General features: G+C 39.7%; 1 protein-coding gene across 9 annotated transcripts in view; it reads left to right on the forward strand.

The window, feature by feature from the left end:
- sptbn2 (spectrin, beta, non-erythrocytic 2) overlaps positions 1-21,709 on the forward strand; it is a 124,867-nt gene that overhangs the window by 50,222 nt on the left and 52,936 nt on the right. For 7 of the 9 annotated variants that reach the window (XM_077231211.1, XM_077231213.1, XM_077231209.1 and 4 more), the window contains one exon: positions 5,961-6,145. In XM_077231211.1, the coding sequence (XP_077087326.1) occupies positions 5,989-6,145 (157 nt within the window). In that variant the 5' untranslated portion in view covers positions 5,961-5,988. Of the gene's footprint in view, positions 1-5,960; positions 6,146-8,414; positions 9,094-21,709 lie in introns of those variants that run through there. The other 2 variants (XM_077231215.1, XM_077231212.1) reach the window with 2 other exon arrangements.

Here is a 21,709-nt window from a genome sequence, read left to right on the forward strand (position 1 = left end):
GTGAGACGGAGTGATACGCATTTTTTATTCTGGTGTAACAGTGGTCCAGTGTATTACTGTCTCTGGTGGGACATGTAATGTGCTGTCTGTATTTTGGTAGTTCACGTGAAAGATTTGCTTTGTTAAAATCCCCAAGAATGATTAAAAGAGAGTCAGGATACCTTTGTTCCGTTTTAGCTATTTGTTCTGCCAGCTGTTGTAGCGCCGCGCTCACACACGCGTCTGGAGGGATGTATACATTCCATACAACTCCCGAGGAGGGTAGAAAGGTTTACAGTTTATGCATCTTCTTCAGTGTTGTTACATCTGAACACCAACTTTCGTTAATGTAGAAACACAATCCACCACCTCTTGTTTTCCCCGTTAGCTCCGCGATGCGATCCGCTCGGAACAGCTGGAAGCCCGGCAGATGTATTGCGTTGTCCGGTATGGCTTCACTCAGCCAGGTTTCAGTGAAGCACAGATCAGCAGAGTTTAAAAAATCCTTGTTAGTGCGGGTGAGGAGAAGTTCGTCCGTTTTGTTAGGAAGGGATCGGAGATTCGCAAGATGAATACTGGGGAGTGCAGTGCGGAGGCCGCGCTCGCGGAGTTTAACCAGCGCGCCGGCTCGCTTCCCACGTTTGCGTCTGACTGCGCGTTTGAACAACAACGCTGCCCCTCCGACGAGAATGTCCTGCAAGACGTCCGAATAATCAAAAACTGTAGAAAAGTTATCTGGTGTGTGTTTCCTAATGTCCAGTAGTTCGTCTTTGGTTAAACTGATAGGAAAAGAATGACTAAACGCAGAACAAACGAACAAAAACAACACAATAGCTGGAGAGTCCCACACCGAGGCAGCCGTCTGCGGCGCCATCTTGGATCAGTCACCTTGCCATAACAGTTTGGCCCCTTGTCAAAGTCTTTCAGATCTTTATTCCTGCCCATTTCCCCTGCATCCAACACGTTGATTACAAGAAGTTTGCATACGATCTAATCTACCCAGAACTTAATATGTGGCCTTATTAGGAGATGATAAATGATAATCGCTTCACCTGTGACTGGTCAGTATGTTTTAGACTTTATAGTGTTTCTTGAGTAAAGAAAATGCTACACTTATTCAAATAATTAGTTCTTCATTTACACTTGCACTGAAAACAAGCAGAGACGGTCCAAACTGTCTATACGGCTCTTCCTTGACGATAGAGGTGCGGTTGAGTAATGAGGTTAGACCGACAGTTTGAGGATCCAATGGAGTTACAAGGTTTAGTCACAAGCTCTTTTTAATACTTTTCATAAACTCTCTGATAAACGCTCTTCAGCAAACAATAAGCAAAATGAAGTAGCCTATTGAACATAATAAATCAGTGCACAATAAATAAATATCGCGATGCCGGCCAAACATTTTGATGGCTGATGGACGATGATATCGTCCATCGGCCCAACCCTACTGCACTCAATGCAGTAACAATTAACAATAACAGTAGCCAGCAGTTAGGTGACACTGTTTTGTATAACTGAAATGCTTGATTTATAAGAATATAACAATAAAATATAATGTAAAAAGTAGTCTTTTTTTCTCTCTCTCACATAAATGCATTTTTTGCTTCTTTAAAATGGTGTCACTGATGGTCATACACTATGGGTAGCACAAAGACCCCGAATGATTGATAATTGTAGATTGTTGATTATTGTATTGTAGCTGTATTTTTTTTGTAAAATGCCATTGATTTGTAAAAGGCAGGAATAGGGTGGTTCATTGTTTTTTTAAGACACTGTTAGTGTCTTTTTATTTATTTCTCTTCCTCATTCTCTCTTTTAACATTAAAACAAACCTACAGATCCCTTTCTACTCTAATCTTCTTTTCTTCACACACACACACACACACACACACACACACACACACACACACACACACACACACACACACACACACACACACACACACACACACAGTGTCATGGGCTGGAGTGGGATGGGTGTGTCTAATCTGTTGTGTTACAGCACCCCCATCCTACCAGATTGGGATTATGGCACTACTCAGATTTTAACACTCCTCAGCCGAACCCTTCAGGCAGGTTTTTGGAGATGTACTGTACACTAGAGCAGGTTAAAGAGATTTGGAAGGTGGGACCTGATTTGTGTCTGGAAGGGCTGCACCTGAGTCCCTGTCCTCAGGGGAGTTTCTGCGTGTGTGTGTTTGGGTATATGCATGCACATAATACGTTCATTACAGATACAAACAATTGGTTGACTGGCCCACCATTTCTGTCCTGGGACAGGGAACTTTTGATTTTGATAGTCTTTTTGATACGGTACAGGCTTAGATCGTTTTAATGACCAACAAAATCTGTTGTATGGTGCTCTTTGTTCTTTTTGGATCTTGGCAGCTTAAATCACTAGTCATTGTGTGCATCACAGCAGAAAAGATACAGGTTTGGATTAGTATGAGATTGGAATGTTCATTTTAAATTGAACTATTCCTTAAATGTTCGTTACTCTGAATAGAGTTACAGAAGGAAAACAGAGAATAGGAAGTGCTGTTTTTATTCTGCAGAGATTTGCCGATACATAATATCATAAACTGTATTATTTATGAAAACATAAGTTTGTTATTATATTTTTGGGGTATAATATGTGTATTATATTATATTTTTGAATCGGGTAACTAAAATCGGGTACAGAAAGGAAAAATCTGAAATAGCCTACTGATGGTCATCAAAGAATTTGTCAGACAGGGTTTCACTCTTAAGACAAAAGATGTTAAATATGCTCCACAAATTGTTAAATTTGCTCTACAATAATTTTTATGGTCAACGTGCGACTAGTCGTAAATTATGAGCAACCTGAAACAACGTATAAAAACCTGTTTCAAACTGCTACTGAGAGCTGAGCAAATCAAAATGCTTATTTTAAAATCATGCCTGGTAGATATTTGACAGAAGAGCTGTGTGTGTGTGTGTGTGTGTGTGTGTGTGTTGTCAGTAACTGAGGCGCTAGAGGAGTGTGTGGGTGTAATCCAGGATAACTGCTCTGTCCAGTCTCTATTTTCAGCACTTCCTTATTCTACACGCTAATGGGATATGAAACTGCCTTCCTTCTCTCTTTGTTTGGGTTGAGATCCCTCCAAAATACAGGTTTATCTCTCAGTGTGCCTCATGCACTCAAACTCCCGCTTACACACATTCATTCTACTATATCACAGAAATATACCTGTTTCTTCTAAGACCAAATAATGACGCAACATGTACACTGTCTTGTCGTCCAACTATCTTTTACATGTTTAGCCCTTGAGGTTGATTGACTCATTTTGTATTTCCTAGGGTTTGGTACCGTTCACATTTGTACCTGTATTTCGTACTAGATAGATAGATAGATAGATAGATAACAATTTTTTTAATTCACTTTTATCATTCATCTTTTAACATTAACTTTTCTTCCATCCAGTGATAATTTGGCAAAGAAAACGCGATGGATTTTTGCTACAGACTGAAGCGCTAGTGTAGCCTAAAACGCGCCCCGACGTTACTTTCAGTTAATAAAGGAAAAATCCTTCAAATGTCTGGTGTTATTTTTTGCTATTGTTTGGGGCATCCTACAGCCCTTCATCAAATCTGTCAACACAAAACCCACCTCAGATTGCTTTTAATCGATGCACAAATCGTAAAAACAGATCAACACTATCTGTTCCTAAATTTGGATTAGGGGGGCAAGGCAGACGTTTGGGTGGGCTTAGCCCACCCCTGCCCATGCCTAGAACCGGCCCCGCACCCACATATCGTTAGTTTTCTTAAAGCTGTAGTGTGTAGTTATGGCACCGACAGGTTTCAAGTCAGCCTAGACAGAAAAAAAATCACAATCAAACACTTGAATTCTATTACAGCCTTGTCAAAGAGTATCTATTATTTGTCTTGAGTTTTTTCAAGATTTGAAAAGATTCTAGAGTTCTAGATTCTAACAGTATTGCTGCAAGTAAATGCATGAAACCCGGTCTATTATTTAACATGATAAAAAATAACTGTAATACACTGTAATCTGATCCCTCATAAGGTCATCAATGAATGCGAATTTTACCATCATGAGCACCTGGGGTTCCTTTGTTTGTGTGTCCCTGGAAGGCCTTTTGTATCTTCTAGAGTCGTTCCCCACCCTTCTTGCTCCCCTTATGACTGATGGAGCTGTCTGTGAAGTGATGCTCAGGGTGAGGCGAGTGGATTAAAGCTGGACCCTGCTGGGAGAGAATGGGCACATAGACACACACTTGCTCACACTGATCCAGATCACCATACAGCCATGCACAAAGACTTAATAAGTCACTGCATTTGAGGTACAGGTCCATGAAAGGATGCACAAGCTGGCTCTGTTCCAAAGCCTATTGAGCTGCCTTGTTGTCTACTGCTAACATAGGCAGCTGCCTTCTAAGGTAGCTGTAACGAAACCTCATAATAGACTGGTTTGGTAATGTTCTACATAGGGGACATACAAAAACATCCTACAAATAGCACACAGAAGTAAATGGAAGACTTCAAACTTAACTGTTTGGAGTTGGTGTTAGCATGTTGTGAAGAGAAAAAAAAAATACTTCAAGCGTAAAATTACATCAAAAATCTAAATCAAAAATTTGGTTAAAAATTGTTGTTTTATAATCATAAATTATGGTATTGCATTCTCTGTGAAGGATGCATTCAATGCTGCCTTACAATTTTGAAAGTATCTTAGAAAGAAACAATAATTTTGGCGAGTGTGCCTTTGCTTCCTTAAAATGCTCTCTAGGTGTGGAGCCATCAACTTCAAATTTGAAGTTACACTGACGCTCTGAATTTGTTAAAACAAAGGGATATCATAGTGGGTATTCATCTTAAATGTTATTGGTCCCCTTTTTATCAACCTATCAGTGTTTGTTCGTCATTGTATATGCATACTACCTCAGAGAGAGTCCAGTGTCCTTGAGTACTGGTGTATGTTTCAGTGCAACAAAAAATAAAGAACAGTGTATGAGGGATACACATTTTTCCTGATCTTCTGGCCCTGGAGGTTAGTGATGCCCTGAAACATTTATGGGATAAACTTTATCCCACAGAAAATTCTCTTTTTCCTTCCAGAATCTCTGGATTCTAAGAACTCATCTTTATGTTGGGATTAGCAAAAGGGATTGCTCAGTCTGAAGGAGGGCATGAGGGATTTTATTTAATCTGTATTTTTGTTTAGGTTTGAATTAATCTTAGCTTATCTTGATGTTAACTATTTCTTCCTGCACTAAGAATTGTTTTGTGCTTTTTCTCTTGATGGAAATAAAGTGTGTTGCCTTTTGTAATATTTTTTCTGCCATAACATGTTAGCAGCACAAAGATCACAGATGCGGGGTCCAAAATGAATCTGCCAAATTTTTTTTAATTAAGAGCATTTACAGACTATAGATATATTTCTTGCCGGCCATGAAACTGCATTTTAAATTATATCTATTTAAAAAATAAGCAATTTATTTTATATCGTGAGGGATATCAAAAATCAGTTTTTAAATAATAAATTGTTTCAGTTCCTAATCAAAACCTATATATATTTTTTAATAAAGCTCTTTTGTTTGCATTTGTCACTTGTTAATTATGGCCCCTGTTCTGATGTTATTGTGATATCTTGTGCAAATAAATACTAAACTTGTGCAGATTGGAGGTAGGTCCAGTTTGTGCTGTATCAGGTTACCTCATCCTCATTTTGTTACTGAGATGATGTATCTATTGCGGTCCCTTTTTCAATCTGCTTTCAGTCATATTTGAACGTAGTTTATACAGTATTTGTTTTGATTGAATGTATTGACCCACCTTATCTAACATACAGTATAAGGCTTGTAAACTTTTGCTGCTAAATGTGCAGCAACTGTGATGCAGATTTGATTGATATCCTATCCAGCTTTCCTCTCACATAATTGAGATCTCTAAAAAAGAGTTTATTTGTCGTTCTTACTTTATACATCTCTGATTTCCAGGGCAGCTGTTGAGTTTCCAGCTGAGACCATGAGCACCATCTCACCGACTGATTTCGACAGCGTTGAGATCCAGCAGCAGTACAATGACATCAACAACCGCTGGGACCTCACAGCCGAAACAGAATGGGATAATGAGAACAGTTCTGCACGTCTGTTCGAACGTTCCCGCATCAAAGCTCTCGCAGGTCAGTTGAAATTATGCATAATGTGTGTGAATTGAGTTTTTTTTTTGTTAGCATGCTTTCTTCTTTAACACATCTAGTTTTCAACAGGTTGCATCATGTGATTCTGTCCAGTAGGGGGTGGCATAAGGCAACAAGTAAAAAAACAAACAAAAAAACAATTGAACCACCTTTAACACATTTGACATGCTCTTACAGTGATATTAGATAACTGTATGCATGATAGTATAGTTATAATAATAAAACCATTTGAAGTGTATGTTTGTAGAATGGCTTTACATTGTTGAAAAAGCATACTATACAATGAACGTCAGTGCATAACACAGTAGTTGATGTGTGTTAAAGTGCAGTAAGATACCATCTTTTACAAGCAGTGACTTGATATCCACATTCTTCCAATGCTGTTATTCACCCTGTTACGCCCCCTCATTCTCTCTCATCTCCAGGGATTTTTGTAATGTTTTTTTTATGACCTGCTGTATCTCTTACTTGTTTTTTTTCTGTTGTCAATGGATGTGTTGAAGCCAGTTGTTGTCATGCTCTTTCACACATCTGAGGCACATAATGAATCAATTTGTACATGCCTTTAAAAGCTGCACTCAAAGCTGCTGATTGAACTTTGTTGAGTGTACATATACATCAGCGGGACTGATAAAATTGTCCACAGGAGTTAGCTAAATCTGACAAAACCTCCCTTTGGGGATATCTGGGGAAATCCTCAATGGTATAATGTTTCATAAATAAAGTAATCAATGGCTGAAAAAAGAGTAACACAAGGCTTAATAGAATTCATAGCAGCACCTGCTGGTCTATGTAATTGAGTGTCATTTGAGAGGAGTTTATTTCACTCTGTTGTCTTTATGCATTAAACCCACCTTGTAAAAACCACCATATCAATCACATAAACACCAGGCAAAACATTAATTCCTAAAAGCACGGACAGGAGAAGGGATACTGGGAATTCTGAGCTAGAATGTCTCTTAAAGGACAGAGCAGAGGAGGGGTCTCACACACCCATACACAGTTAACCTCTGTGCCTCTCTCACGCTCCATATCTTATTTTGTTATATATGCACACATAGACATCAAATTTTTATCATTATAACAAACACATTTTATTACAGCTAAATGCAAGCCATAGATAGACAGTATAGTAAGTGGTTATGAAAATTCCATTTACATTTATGCATTCTTTTTTTTGCCAGTGCAATCTGATTTTGTTTAAATAATTTAACTACTACAGTCACATAATAAAGATCAAATTAATATCACAATCGCAATACTTGTCAAATAGACTTATATTTTAATGAATATATATGGTACTTTGACATTGAGAATATGGTATTATCAAATTCCTGTACATTTTCTTTATCCTCCACTTCCTCCCATTTTGTGTTGGTTTAGAGGTTGCTTTGATAAAATGCTCTTTTCCAGTGACACGCTGGCTGACTGTTGGCTTAGTGCTTCTGGCCATGGTATGACCTGTGACCTCTGCTCTTTGATGGTCACTGCTGGTGACACTGCTGCTAATCAGCACAACCTGCCACTGTACTGGTCTTCATTACTCCACTTCCTCTTGTAAAATCTGTACACACAAAAAAATGCATGTGTGTGTATTAGCAGTTCTGTTTGTGAGGGGTAGAAATTCCCTGAACAAGGTTTTCGATCATGCACTTATATATAGTATATAGTATTTATATATATATATATATATATATATATATATATATATAATATATAGTATTTTCTGAACCATTAGTAGGCATTACATCATGAGATGAGTTTTCTGTCACTGCCAGCATTGCCAGTTCATGGGTGTGAGGTGGTGCACAAACTTGCACAGGAAGAAAGAGCGCTCGCTTGTTGAGTCTTTCTCAAGTACTTCCTTCCTGCCATAACGTCTTATTTTATCTGTGCACGTGCTTCAGAAGTGAGAGAGGGACGTTTTGACTTGATTAATTGAAGGCAAAGGTCTTACTACCCCTTAACAAAAAAATATCACTAAATCTTAATTTTACATAAAAATCAAAAAAATCCAGGCAGGCATAAAATAAATGCAAACTTTTTTTCTTCAATGGTTTCTGCTAACGATCTGATCACCTCCTGAGGTTGGTCCCACACGCCCATCTCTCCTGTGAAACCATCCATCTCTTGGCTACTTCTCCACCCCTAGTCCACCTTCAGAAATGGTTCAGCCCACACCTCCCCTCTGTCTGTCTTTCTTGCTCGCTCAGCCTGGGATTTGCTCCTCCCACACACACCTTATGCAAATGCCAAAGCTCAGAAACCGAGAGAGAGAGTAGGAGGCTTTGTTTACTTAGGAAGCTGAGTGCAGCTAGTTCTGTACGCTTACTCAAACAAGGTGTGTGTGCGAGAGAAAGCAAGAAGAGTTTTGCACTGAGAGAAAAGTGCATTTGAACAAGAGAAGAACAGAGAATGAGTTGAAAGAAGAATATTTTCGTCTTACTAAACCTTTATCTCGCTTCAACGGATTGTGGGTTCCTTTTTTGCCAGAAAAAAGAGAGTCAATTTAAAGCAAGAGGTTTTTTTTTTCCTTCAAACGGATGAAGCAGTATGGCGCGGTTTAGCATGCACTGAAACGCTCTGATGCATGCGCGCACCTGGAGAGTTTCTGTTTTAAACCCAACTTTTTTTTTTGACCTTTTAGTAAAAGTTTTACTTTTGGACTTTTCATTTTTCAACTTTACATTTTATCTGCTATGCTCATGACTTCTGGCTTTACTCTTGTGGGGTGATTAATTGTTTTGGATGAAACTTGAGAGTGAGGGTTGGAGGAACGATTCACAGTGAAAGCGAGTGAGCATTACAGTGAAAGAGAAGAGACATGGATTTTGATCCACGTGAACATGAGCCATGTCTCTCGCCAGCTGCCTTTGTAAACCAGGTGCAATATTCCAACATCCTGGAAGGCCGTTTCAAACAGCTGCAAGGTAAGACTGTTTGTTCTCGGTTCATACCTAATATTCTCTCTCTTTTTTCTTTCTCAGATGCATCTGTGAAAGAGTAGCTTAGCCTCCCAGCTAACCTTAAAACCATGCCAAATAACTTGTCTTTTGAACCACTTAAACATTATAAATCCCCTGAGACAGTCAACAACCTTGAATGTCACAATCAAAATGTTAATGTGATCTCAATCAGATCTAACTGGAAGACATGTTTTTCATGACAGACTGAACCCTATCATTATCATCTAACTTTCAAAAGTTAGGTGGTGCACATATGTGGTTGTTGTGAAATCACAAAGTGGTAAAGGGTTAACTCATAATTATTAATCAGCTGTATTTGCTGTTAAAACAACATAAGAAAAGTACAGAAATCACTTCAATGGCACTTTGAATTGATATTTTTAGGTTTTAATGTGGTTATATATGCTGATTAATTTAGTTGTAGCAATGAACAACTTTCTTATCTCTCGCTCTCTCTCTGCACCAAAAATGGTGCAGATGAGGAAATAGGCCTACAATGATTTATTTTTATGCCTGTGCATGAGAGAGAGAGACACAGAGACCTGTGCTGGTCTCCTAGAGAGTGGCCTTATTTCAGGTACCGCAGGGCTTTTGCCCCAGATCCAAATTACACCATGTTAAAATGGGAGCGAGAGGACGAGAGGGAAGTATAGAACGTAAAGGTGTAGGAGGGGAAGGATAAGAGAGGAGAGGATAACAGGGTTGGAAAGAAGTGGAGAGGAACAGACGGGAAGAAAAGAGGATAAGAAGGGGAGCACAGAGGGAAATAGGACTGAAAAGGAGATGATAGAAACTCCTTTTGTGTGTATTAATATAAAGTTCATTCGGAAGAATGTTCTAAAAATTTGTTTTTGTTTTGTGTCTGTGTATCATTCATTCGATATTTTTTTCTCTTTGAAACCACACTTTTTACAGGCGCCACATAGCATGTGTGAACTCTTTCAATCCCCCCCACAGGACGTGAGATCTGATCTGCTGTGTGTTTGTGTGTGCGCTTGAGGTCATGGGGAGTGTTTCTCAGTTAACAGGGAGATAATGACTCAAGCATTGTACTTTTCAGGCCTATTATCTGTTGTATAGGAAGAATGACAAACTGCAAAACAGGCCTTGAATATGAACACACACCTCAAGAGTCCCTGTTAGTAAATCCTAAAGTTAACCCTGAATTCTGCAAGCAAAGTTTCTTGTTGTCCAGTCATCTTTTTTGAATTACTATGTAAAATTATTAGGTTGGGTTTTTTGTTTGATGTGTTTGGTCCATGTTATAGTTTCACGGAAAGCTCTAGACCAGTGGTTCTCAAACTTTTTGACTTTGTCCACAACAGCATTCAAAGGTACCTTGACTTTTCAAGTCGTTCGTGAATTTGTTCATAAAGATATTTTAACCCGATAAAATATTTCAGAATGTGTTCGTCTTGTATTCATAAAATGTATCAAACATCTTTGAAGTAATAAGATTTTATTAATTTACATGACATTTCCAGGTCTATAAATCAACATTTTACAATTAGGCTGGCATATTCAGGCTTTTCAAGACCCCCTGGTTAGTACCCCTGGTTTAGACCGTGCAAGTTGATGGATGTCAAACATAAATGTTCTATGCTTAATGCATAATATTGTTTTCATTTAGGCCTGTAAAGACACTTAAGAGGACATAGAGATTTTAAGTATGAGAGAGAGAGCTGCTTGTATGTGTTAGTGATTACTGTGGTTGCGTCATTACACCTGTCTAAAATCTGATGCATACCTTCAGCTGCATTTTGACACACATTCACAGACACACTCACGCGCGCACGCACGCACGCACACACAGACACACATATACAGTGTCTGATTTATCTTATCTGCTCGGGCCGCCTGTGATCCTCCCCTCTTCACACACACACACACACACACACACACACACACACACACACACACACACACACACACACACACACACACACACACACACACACACACACACACACACACACTAGTAATTCCGGTCAGGTTGCCCTTAGCCTGATTTAAAAAAAAAAAACATTTTAAAGTAGTACAGGTGCATTTTATCTACATGCTCGGTCTACATGCTCGGTTAGGATGGTTCTCCTCAGTGTATGTGTTTGATGCAACACCAGTTCCTCTGTTGTGATCCTAATTATCTTTATTTAAATAAATTCCAACAAGGTAATAGTGCGTATGTGCCTGCAGGTATTTGTGTGTGTGATGCCGTGAATAGGATGGGATACGAGTCATCTTGAACAAGGTTGTCACCGCTTCAGTTGAACTTAATGTGTAATTGTCATTGCAAAACAGTTAGGATAAATCAGCAACCCAGTTCTCCATTACACACATTCTTCTTTTTATTCCCCCTATTTTTGTAAACTCAGGGTGTAATGTGAAATGTTGTTTGCATGCACAATGTATTGCTTATAAATAAGGTTATGAAATCCCGACGATGCAAGATAGCCCCATTTACAAGATTTTGAAACCGTCTGTTTTCTCCAGTTTTGACATCAAAATGCAAACAGGCTGCATGTGCACATTAAATAAGCTGCCAGAATGCTAGTGTAGATTTTGAGATGCAGACTGAATAAGGGTAATTAATAATATTTTTAAATTTTTTTTTTTATTTTTATTTATATGCAAGACCTGCTGTTTAATTATACACAAAACATTTTATGTACATTTATAGTGATTGATTTAATGACTGTTAAAATAAAACGCGCACAATTTGTTCTTTACAAATTGTTGTGCGCACTGTTTTCCCTGAATATTTTTTATTTATTAAGCATAATCGTACAAAATTAAGAGTCTTTTCAATAAACGAGTGCAAGTGTGGAAGTCTTGCACATTTCAGAAAATTGCGTAAAATCATTTAAAAATTTTAATTAGCTGTGCGTGTGGGTCCTAAAAGATCTCTAAGAAACAGAAACTGGCGGAAATGGTGACCCAGAGCTTTAGGAGTATGAGCTGGAGAATATCAGCATGGATAAAAAATTTAATTCTTAAATCTCAGTGAAATTCTGCTGATAAGCAGTGTGTGTTTGTGAGGGTGCTTGGGTTTAAAAGGTTTTCTACCCCAGTGTCAGTCACCCTGAAGAGGTAAACACAAACTCCTCTTCACCTCTTCCTCTCAGTCATTACACAGAGATGCACAGAAATTCTTCACACACAGACACAAACAAAGATTTACTAAAATCCCAGGCAGAGAATTCAAGGCCTTCTCAATACTACAAGTACTGAAACACAAACTAGTAGACATTCATGATCACATCACTCTAAGGCCCAGTTTAAACCTTGTATTAAGATACGTTTTGGTCGATGGGATCACAAGTGTAAGACGCTAAATACAGGTGTAAACGGGGTCTAAAGTGCTTTGAGCTTGTCTACTTTCGACCACTTCCAGAGGTAGCGGAATACGCATTAGAACGGGTTGCTAAAGTGGTCGAATATGTTTGATCGGCCACAACTCCTACTCTCCACCTACTGACCTAATGCATAAACATTACTGCAAGCGCGCTAGCCAGACTGGATTTATTTTGAAGTTTGGTTTGACGAAAAACATACCAAGCACAATGTTCTCTCACCATTCCTGATTTCTAACACGCACTCACCGCATTCGGCTGGTCTTGGTGCTGTCAGAGCAGAAATGAAAGCTACTGTTCTCTGTATATTTTTCTGACATCTCTGGGTGCGTTCATATGTAAAGTGTGCAAGCTAATTTTATCCATTAGATCAACCCATAACCATTTACCCGCCCATAGACCCCCCCCCTTGAAGAAATCAGGACAGAAGCGGTTGAAAGTGGACAAAAGAGATAGAATACCGGTGTAAACGGGTATGCGTTTCAGTCGTCTACTTGTGGTCCGATTGACCAAAATGCATCTTAATAGCAGGTATAAACAAGTCCTAAGACCATGCAAGTGACCAATAGCCCAGTTTAGAAGGTTAACAGCCATCTGAGATAAGGGTGATTTGTGTAGATTTGTATAAAAATCAGCTGTTGTGATCTCTTTGGCTGCTCTTTCATATCTTTCATTGGTATATCACAGTATACTCACTACAAAAAACTAGACTACACCACTGCTCCACCCAGATGTAAAGTTAAAGGGGGAGAGTTCACCTAAAATTTAAATTGTCAATATTTACAATCATATGTGCATTTCTTTATTCTGTGGAACATATAAGAAAATAGTTAGAAATATTAAGATATTTTTTTATCCATTCGAATAAAAGTAAAGCTAAGACACCAGTAGAAACATTCTAAGACTAAACTCAACAGACCATCGATTGGATCTAAGTTTAGTCTTTGACAGTCAGAGCACTGCACAAACCTACAAACTATGTGTTGGGACAAAATTTCGATAGGGCAAAATAATCGTTGTCTTCCTGCTTGCGATACGAGAATCAATATGCTGGCGCCAAATATCAATATTCTAATTAATAAAATAAGGAGCTCTAAATAGATTCCCCTGCTCCCAGTGTCTCTCCTTCATGGCTCCTAGTGGTGTTACTCAACACATGAATGAGGGAAGCGTTATTAAACATAACTGTACGTTCACACCGCCACCGACTTGAGCTTCCAAAGCTACCGGAAGTCATTCATTTTCAATGGAAGCTGGCTTCTCTCAACTACCCGGCCAAGATAGGTCACGGTCGCCCTCGCAAACTCACACTTTGCGAAGTTAACCGTGAGCCTTGCTTCCACCAAACAAGTAAAAAGTTCCTGTATACGTTCTAAATGAGTATACCAGGTGTTTGAATAAATGACTACATCGTCAAGGTATACAGCGCAACCCTGCATGTCACCTACAACGCGGTTCATGAGACACTGAAATGTCGCGGGCGAATTTCGAAGCCTGAACGGCATTACTTTATATAAATATAAACCCTTTGGAGTAATAAACGCGGCAATCTCACAAGCACGGCTAGACAAGGGAACCTGCAAGTTACCTTTAAGATCAAATTTACTGACAAACTTCACAGATCCCACCTGATCGATGCAGTCATCCATTCTCGGGAGGGGAAACGAATCCGGCTTTGTAACAGAATTAACTCTACGAAAATCATTTCAAAAACGCATAGTGCCATCTGACTTAGGAACAAGAATATAGGGAGATCCCAGCTATAAAAACTAGGTTCCGCAGTGTCATTTTCCAGCATGTAATTTATCTGCTCCTCAATTTACTTTTGTTTGTCCGTATTTATCCGATCATCCAACTCAATGTTGTTTTATCAGATGAGTGCACATAGGAGAATCAGAGAATAAACAAGAAAAACTACTAATTAATTCTGTCAACTGCTCCACACGCGCCACCTGCAAATGAGCGAACAATTTTTCCAATTCAGCCAAAGTCTGTGAGTTAATAAAACCACCTATAGACATTTCTTCTACTTTACCAATGCCTTTTCAATGTCTCTACCATTAGCTTTAGCTGAAACTGTCAAGACCGCGACACATGCCGCATGAGTGTTAATTACTGTAGGAGGATCATTACATGCAGAAGGCTGAAGTGCACCGGTAAGATAGCACAGGTAGCAGAGCTGTGTACTTTTCCTACGTCCAGGTGCTGCAATAATGTAGTTTTGTTCTGACACCTGCTATACAATCGTATAGGGGCCTGCAAACTTTGCCTGAAACTAATTACAGGAAAGAGAGCCAACACCTGGTCCCCCGGGCTAAACGTGCGTAACTCAGCATGCCTATTAGGGCTGCAGCTATCGATTCTTTTTGTAATCGATTAATCTAGCACTTAATCGATTGATTAATCGAGTAATCAGATATATTTTTTCGTGTGTGTTTTATTACCAGAATAGTTATATTAAACTTGTGTCTATTTCATTTAAAGCTGTTATAAGTTATATACTATAAGTTATATAGTATGCAAGTTATAAAGCTATTTCATATGTGAATTTTCCTTTAAGATGTTATAAAATATCCACTCTAAGCATCTAAGCATATTTGTGTATTCTGGTAGTTTAACGCTGAAGAAGAGCTGTTACGTGACTTGTTGTTGAACACGCAGTAAAAGCTGACGCACTTTTTGTTCCGTGCGTTTTAACTGGAAAATGAGTACTCCGAATCTTTATTAAAAACCAACAGACTGGGGACTTTCATTTTTTGTTGTTGTTTGTAACTATTTGGCAGTGAAATACAAACCATGTGCAAAGCAAAGACTGCAATACAATATTTGTTCCTCCATCACGTCGCGGTGTGTACAGTGAATGCATGCTGAAATTATTGTTGCGTGGCTACATAAAAGTTTAAGCATATGTGATGCATTGCTGCAATTGGTCTGACTTGTGTGTGTGTGTGTGTGTGTGTGTGTGTGTGTGTGTGTGTGTGTGTGTGTGTGTGTGTGTGTGTGTGTGTGTGTGTGTGTGTGTGAAGAGGGGAGGTGTTTAGGGGTTCTTTTTTTAGGCTATACTCTCTTGCAATTGAACCTGATAGTTACGTTTACGCCACTTCTACTTCCTGCTCAGCTACTGTTCGGACGCTCTCGCTTACTGCTCCGCGCTTTGCTCTATCGCTTTTATATTTCTATATTTTATCTCCTTTTATCACCTAATTTTAACTTCAGCAAATCAGCACAGTGCTCAAACGTTTGGATTACTACAAAAAAAAGCAGAATTATTTTATTCAACCAGCCTCCCACTGAAAGCTTACATTCCGGGGAAGAGAAAACAAAACTGCCTACATTCATAAGGATAAGAAAATGCCTCCTCTGGAATCTACTTGCTGCTCCAACTGCCACAGACTTTTACAAAGGATTGCAATTCTTGAAACAAAGTTAATTGCGGGACCACCAAACCAGACGGAACACACAACAGAGCTTCGTCATGGACGTCCTCAGCATACAGCCGGTGAGTCCCATGAATCTAGTGCTTCTCGACAGGCCATACTGAGTGTAGAGAAACAAGCCGATCGTTTTACTAATCGATGGCACAAACAGGGTGCGAGACCCAAAGGCACTCGAGACATCAGATTGTCACGAGCATCACATATTACTGCAGTAGCATCCTCTACCCCAGATACGGCTCTGACAAGGACTGCAAACACTGGTCTCCTACCACCGCCTATACATCTTGAGAACAGATTTGAAGTATTAATGAATGAGGAATCCCCAAATTTGATGAATGTGATTGAACACAGACTGAATCAACCAGTAGCTAACACTGATGCTAACTGGGGCTCAAGGTCGAGCAGACAGCGGCACTCAGCTCACAGTGCAGCCGAGCCCAGGACTCTGATAGTGGGCGACTCCGTAATCAGAAACATTAATAGCAGGGATACAACAACGTGCTGCCTTCCACAAGCAACAACATCTGATGTAAACAGGGAACTTCAGAACATTCTGATGAAACATAAGACTGCAAATCGACTGATCATTCATGTGGGGAAGAATGATATTCATAAAGAGCAGTCGGAACTTCTTAAAAAGGATTTCAATGAACTTTTTGAAACACTTAAAAGACTGAAAGTTCAAACATTCATCAGTGGACCACTCCCAGCAAGAGGAACAAACAGGTTTTCACGGTTGCTTGGGCTTAATACATGGCTGCAAAAAACCTGCAATATAAAAGGAGTGAACTTTATTGACAACTTCAATCTTTTCTGGAGTCAGAGGCAACTGTTTCAACAGGATGGCCACCACCCAAACAAACTTGGTTCAAGAGTGCTAAAGGACAATATCTACTTCTCCCTCCGTCATCCTTCTGCAATGTGTGCCAATCCACTCAACCTGAATGGCACACACACACCTGGATACAGTATGAATGACCACAGGATTTCACTTCAGCCCCTGAATGGACATGCGGTTGACACATCACACAAGGACAGTGATAACACCACTCAGCCACAACAACCTCTGCTCACGGACACAATCTCAGCTGAGCCCTGCCCACAGAGCTCACCACAGACAGACTGTGACATACCAGCACTGCTCCAATATACAGCACCCAAGGACGACTTTCTGGAAAACAGCCAGGGAAACCAGGACAGCATATTACAGCCTCCAATAACACCAGAGCAAAAATCACTCTCACTGGAAACATTATCACTCTCTCCAGCATCTCCACTTCTGTGCTTCTCAGAGAAAATGGAACAACTGGTGCACGCTGGAACTAGACTATCCCACTCTTTTGCTGCGAGCCCCCAGATACCAACCAAAAAACGCCAGGCCCCACAACCACCAAAGCCTACGGGCCCAGCTCGCCCTCCCCCTCCCCCTGTGAGAGCTCTTCGGCCTCTGCCACAGCGCCAGGGCCCACACCCTCCTCCGGCGGCTCGAGGTGAACCAAAAACAACTGATACCAGCTCTCAGTGATATGTGTCGGGTCCCCGCTATGATAACAATAACTTTCTCAAATGTTTACAGAACAAGCGGGAACCCAGTGTGCCTGTATGTTTTTCTATTGCTGTTCAATTACATGATAGAAAGTCTAAGGCCTTCAAAAGCCGTACAGCAAACCCATCTAATCTGGTGCCTATTACACGACATACCAAGATTGCTGTGGGGACAAAAAGTAAGACTGTTAAGTTAGCACTTTTAAACATCCGCTCACTTAAAAATAAATCACTTTTAGTCAATGACTTAATAACCACATACAACCTGGATTTTATGTTGCTAAATGAAACTTGGCTAGAAGAAAGTTGCAGTGCAACAGTCCTCAATGAAACAGCCCCTCCTAACTTTACTTTTATGAGTGTCTGCAGAGCTGTCAGAAGAGGCGGAGGTTTAGCTGCTCTTTATAAAGATGTCTATCAATGTAAGCAAATATCATTTGGGAATTACCCGTCTTTCGAATATCTGGGTATTGTGTTAAAAGGTGCTCCACGCATTTTACTTATCATTGTTTACAGGCCTCCAAAATACTCTCCAGCTTTTGCTGAGAACTTAACAGAACTGTTAAGTTCTATTTCCTCAGAGTTTGACTGCTTTGCCATTGCTGGAGATTTTAACATTCACATAGATAATGCAGAAAACAATATGGCAAAAGAAATCAAAACTGTTTTAAAAACTTTTGATCTGACTCAGCATGTACATGGAGCCACACATAATCGTGGACACACTCTAGATTTACTTATCAGTAAGGGTCTAAACATTTCATCAATTGTTATTAAGGATGTAGCACTGTCTGATCATTTTTGTATTTTCTTTGATATATTGATCTCTCCTGCCATTGAAGCTAGATCTGTGTCTGTCAAGAAGAGATGCTTAAATGAGAATACTAGTGTACTATTTATGAAGGCTATATCTTTAACACCAAGCATATCTGCTGACTCTGTTGATTTTCTCCTTGATTCTTTTAACTCAAAAGTTAAGAGTGTAATTGATGATATTGCTCCTGTGAAAGTCAGGAAGAAGAGTGGCAGACAAAAAGCACCTTGGAGAAACTCAACAGCAGTGCAAAATATGAAAAGACAATGCAGAAAAGCAGAGCGCATGTGGCGGAAGACAAAACTTGTAGTCCATTATAACATCTACAAAGACAGCATCCATGCTTTCAATAAGGAACTAAGCAAAGCTAGACAGACTTTTTTCTCGAATATTATAAACAGCAATATAAACAACACGCGCACTCTTTTTGCTACTGTAGAGAGACTGACAAACCCCCCAAGCCAGATTCCCAGTGAAATGCTCTCAGTGAGAAAGTGCAGTGAGTTTGCTTCTTTCTTCTCTGAGAAAATCAATAATATTAGAAAGGTGATCAGCTCATCCTTGAGTTGCGCTGGGGTCAGGCAGATCAAACAACAGCACGAGAAAGTAGCAACTATGTCTGATTTCGAAGAAATTGATGGCAAAATTTTGGAAGAAACCGTACAGCAACTAAAAACATCAACCTGCGCCCTTGATGCACTTCCCACATCTTTTTTCAAAAATGTGTTACACAGCTTAGAAGCAGATCTCCTAGAAGTGGTAAATGCCTCACTTCTCTCTGGGAGTTTTCCGACCTCCCTGAAAACTGCTGTTGTCAAGCCCCTCCTGAAAAAGAGCAATCTGGATAAGACCATATTAAACAACTATAGACCAATCTCAAATCTTCCTTTCATAGGCAAGATCATTGAAAAAGTTGTCTTCAATCAGCTGAACAAATTCTTAAGCTCGAATGGATACTTTGACCATTTTCAATCTGGTTTCCGACCGCACCACAGTACAGAGACCGCGCTCATAAAGATAATAAATGATATTCGCTTAAATACTGATACAGGCAAATTATCAGTGCTGGTACTACTCGACCTCAGTGCTGCATTTGACACTGTCGATCACAAAATACTTCTTGACAGGCTGGAAAACTGGGTCGGGCTTTCTGGGATAGTCCTAAAATGGTTCAGGTCATACTTAGGAGGCAGAGGTTATTATGTGAGTATAGGAGACCATAAGTCTGAGTGGACATCCATGACATGCGGAGTCCCTCAAGGCTCAATTCTTGCGCCACTCCTATTCAACCTGTACATGCTCCCAATGAGCCAAATAATGAGAAAGAACCAAATCGCTTACCATAGCTATGCAGACGACACACAGCTCTACTTAGCCCTATCGCCTAACGATTACAGCCCCATTGACTCCCTTTGCCAATGCATTGATGAAGTAAACAATTGGATGTGCCAAAACTTTCTTCAGTTAAACAAAGACAAAACTGAAGTCATTGCGTTTGGAAACAAAGATGAAGTTCTCAAGGTGAACGCATACCTTCAGTCTAGGGGTCAAACAACTAAAAATCAAGTCAGGAATCTGGGTGTGTCTCTAGAGTCAGACCTTAGTTTCAGTAGTCATGTCAAAGCAATAACTAAATCAGCATATTATCACCTGAAAAATATTGCAAGAATTAGATGCTTTGTTTCCAGTCAAGACTTAGAAAAACTTGTGCATGCTTTCATCACCAGTAGGGTGGATTATTGTAATGGACTTCTCACTGGCCTTCCCAAAAAGACCATAAGACAGTTGCAGCTCATACAGAACGCTGCTGCTAGGATTCTGAGCAGAACCAGAAAATATGAACACATCACACCAGTCCTCAGGTCTTTACACTGGCTGCCAGTTACATTTAGGATTGATTTTAAAGTATTATTACTGGTATATAAATCATTCAATGGCCTAGGACCTCAATACATTGCAGATATGCTCACTGAATATAAACCCAACAGATCACTCAGATCATTAGGATCACATCGGCTAGAAATACCAAGGGTTCACTCTAAGCATGGCGAGTCTGCTTTTAGCTACTATGCCAGCCGCAGCTGGAACCAGCTTCCAGAAGAGATCAGATGTGCTCCTACAGTAGTCACATTCAAATCCAGACTCAAAACACATCTGTTTAGCTGTGCATTTACTGAATGAGCACTGTGCCACTGTTCGTCCGACTGTTTGCACTGTATTTTATTTTATGTTTTAATTATTCTGATTTCTGTATTTTATCTTTTATTCTAAACTGTTTTAATTATTCTGATTTCTTTTGATTATTTTAATTTCTTCTATGTAAAGCACTTTGAATTACCATTGTGTATGAAATGTGCTATATAAATAAACTTGCCTTGCCTTGCCTTGCCTTACTAGTTAAAAATGTCATCAAAGCTAAAAATCATATCTAGTCAAACCGCATCACGACATCGCTACAAATACAGTATGGGATTAAAATCAGCGAACATCAATAGGCTTAGACTACGTTACCTTGTTTCAGCGAGTTAAGTGTATTAAGTGAATTAAGTGTGTAATTATCCCACACATTAGACAATTTCTGCCGTTTATTTACATATTTATTCTCCGCCATCGCGCCAACTAAATTCAAAATATATGCTTCCTGAACAGGTCCGTGTGAATAAACGGTCCGTGGGAAACAATCAAATCCCTGCGGCTTCGAGGCAGAGTTTTTGCCTCGAGGAATTTTTGTAATCGAGTAACTCGAGTAACTTGAGGAATCGTTTCAGCCCTAATGCCTATTATACCACAATTTCATTTTCTCCTGAGACAATGCCAAATTTGTTTTCGCTAACATCCCGGCTGTATAAAGGCGATGTCGAAACCCATTAACAAAATCTATCAGGTTTACAGGAGGTCAACATCCTTCCAACCATCAGCCAATGCTCCTAACAGACCCCACACTTTATGCGCAAACACTTGCTCATTCGGGGAAACCCCCAAGCTCTCTTGTGTACCTTCTCTAGCTGAAAGCATTAACCAGTGAAGACCTTCCTCCCAGTCCCCACCTAGTTCAGTGCAATCTCGTAACAGGTATTTTAACGTTTGTTTGCAGCGTTCTAACGCTAACGACTCTGACTCTGAGCATGATAGGCCAAGGCTTGGACATGACGGGCACGAAGTTGTTTTAAAACCTGACCGAACATATGAGAGGAGAAATTAGATCCTTGATCTGATTGAACTACCTTTGGAATGCCAAAAACCGAAATAAACTAAGTGCATGAACCATACACCTAGTAGTTATCGTGCGTAAGGGATATGTCGCGGGTTTACGGGTACTCTGACACATCACTGTGATTAAATAGTTTGCCCCCAATTTCAATCTAGGCAAAGGACCAACACAGTCAATTATAAGATGTTCGAACAGCTTGCCCACTGCAGGAATAGGAAATGTA

The sequence above is a fragment of the Siphateles boraxobius genome, unplaced genomic scaffold, assembly GCF_051911475.1.
Source record: "Siphateles boraxobius isolate OS27281-9 unplaced genomic scaffold, OSU_SipBor_1 16, whole genome shotgun sequence".
Lineage (NCBI taxonomy): Eukaryota > Metazoa > Chordata > Actinopteri > Cypriniformes > Leuciscidae > Siphateles > Siphateles boraxobius.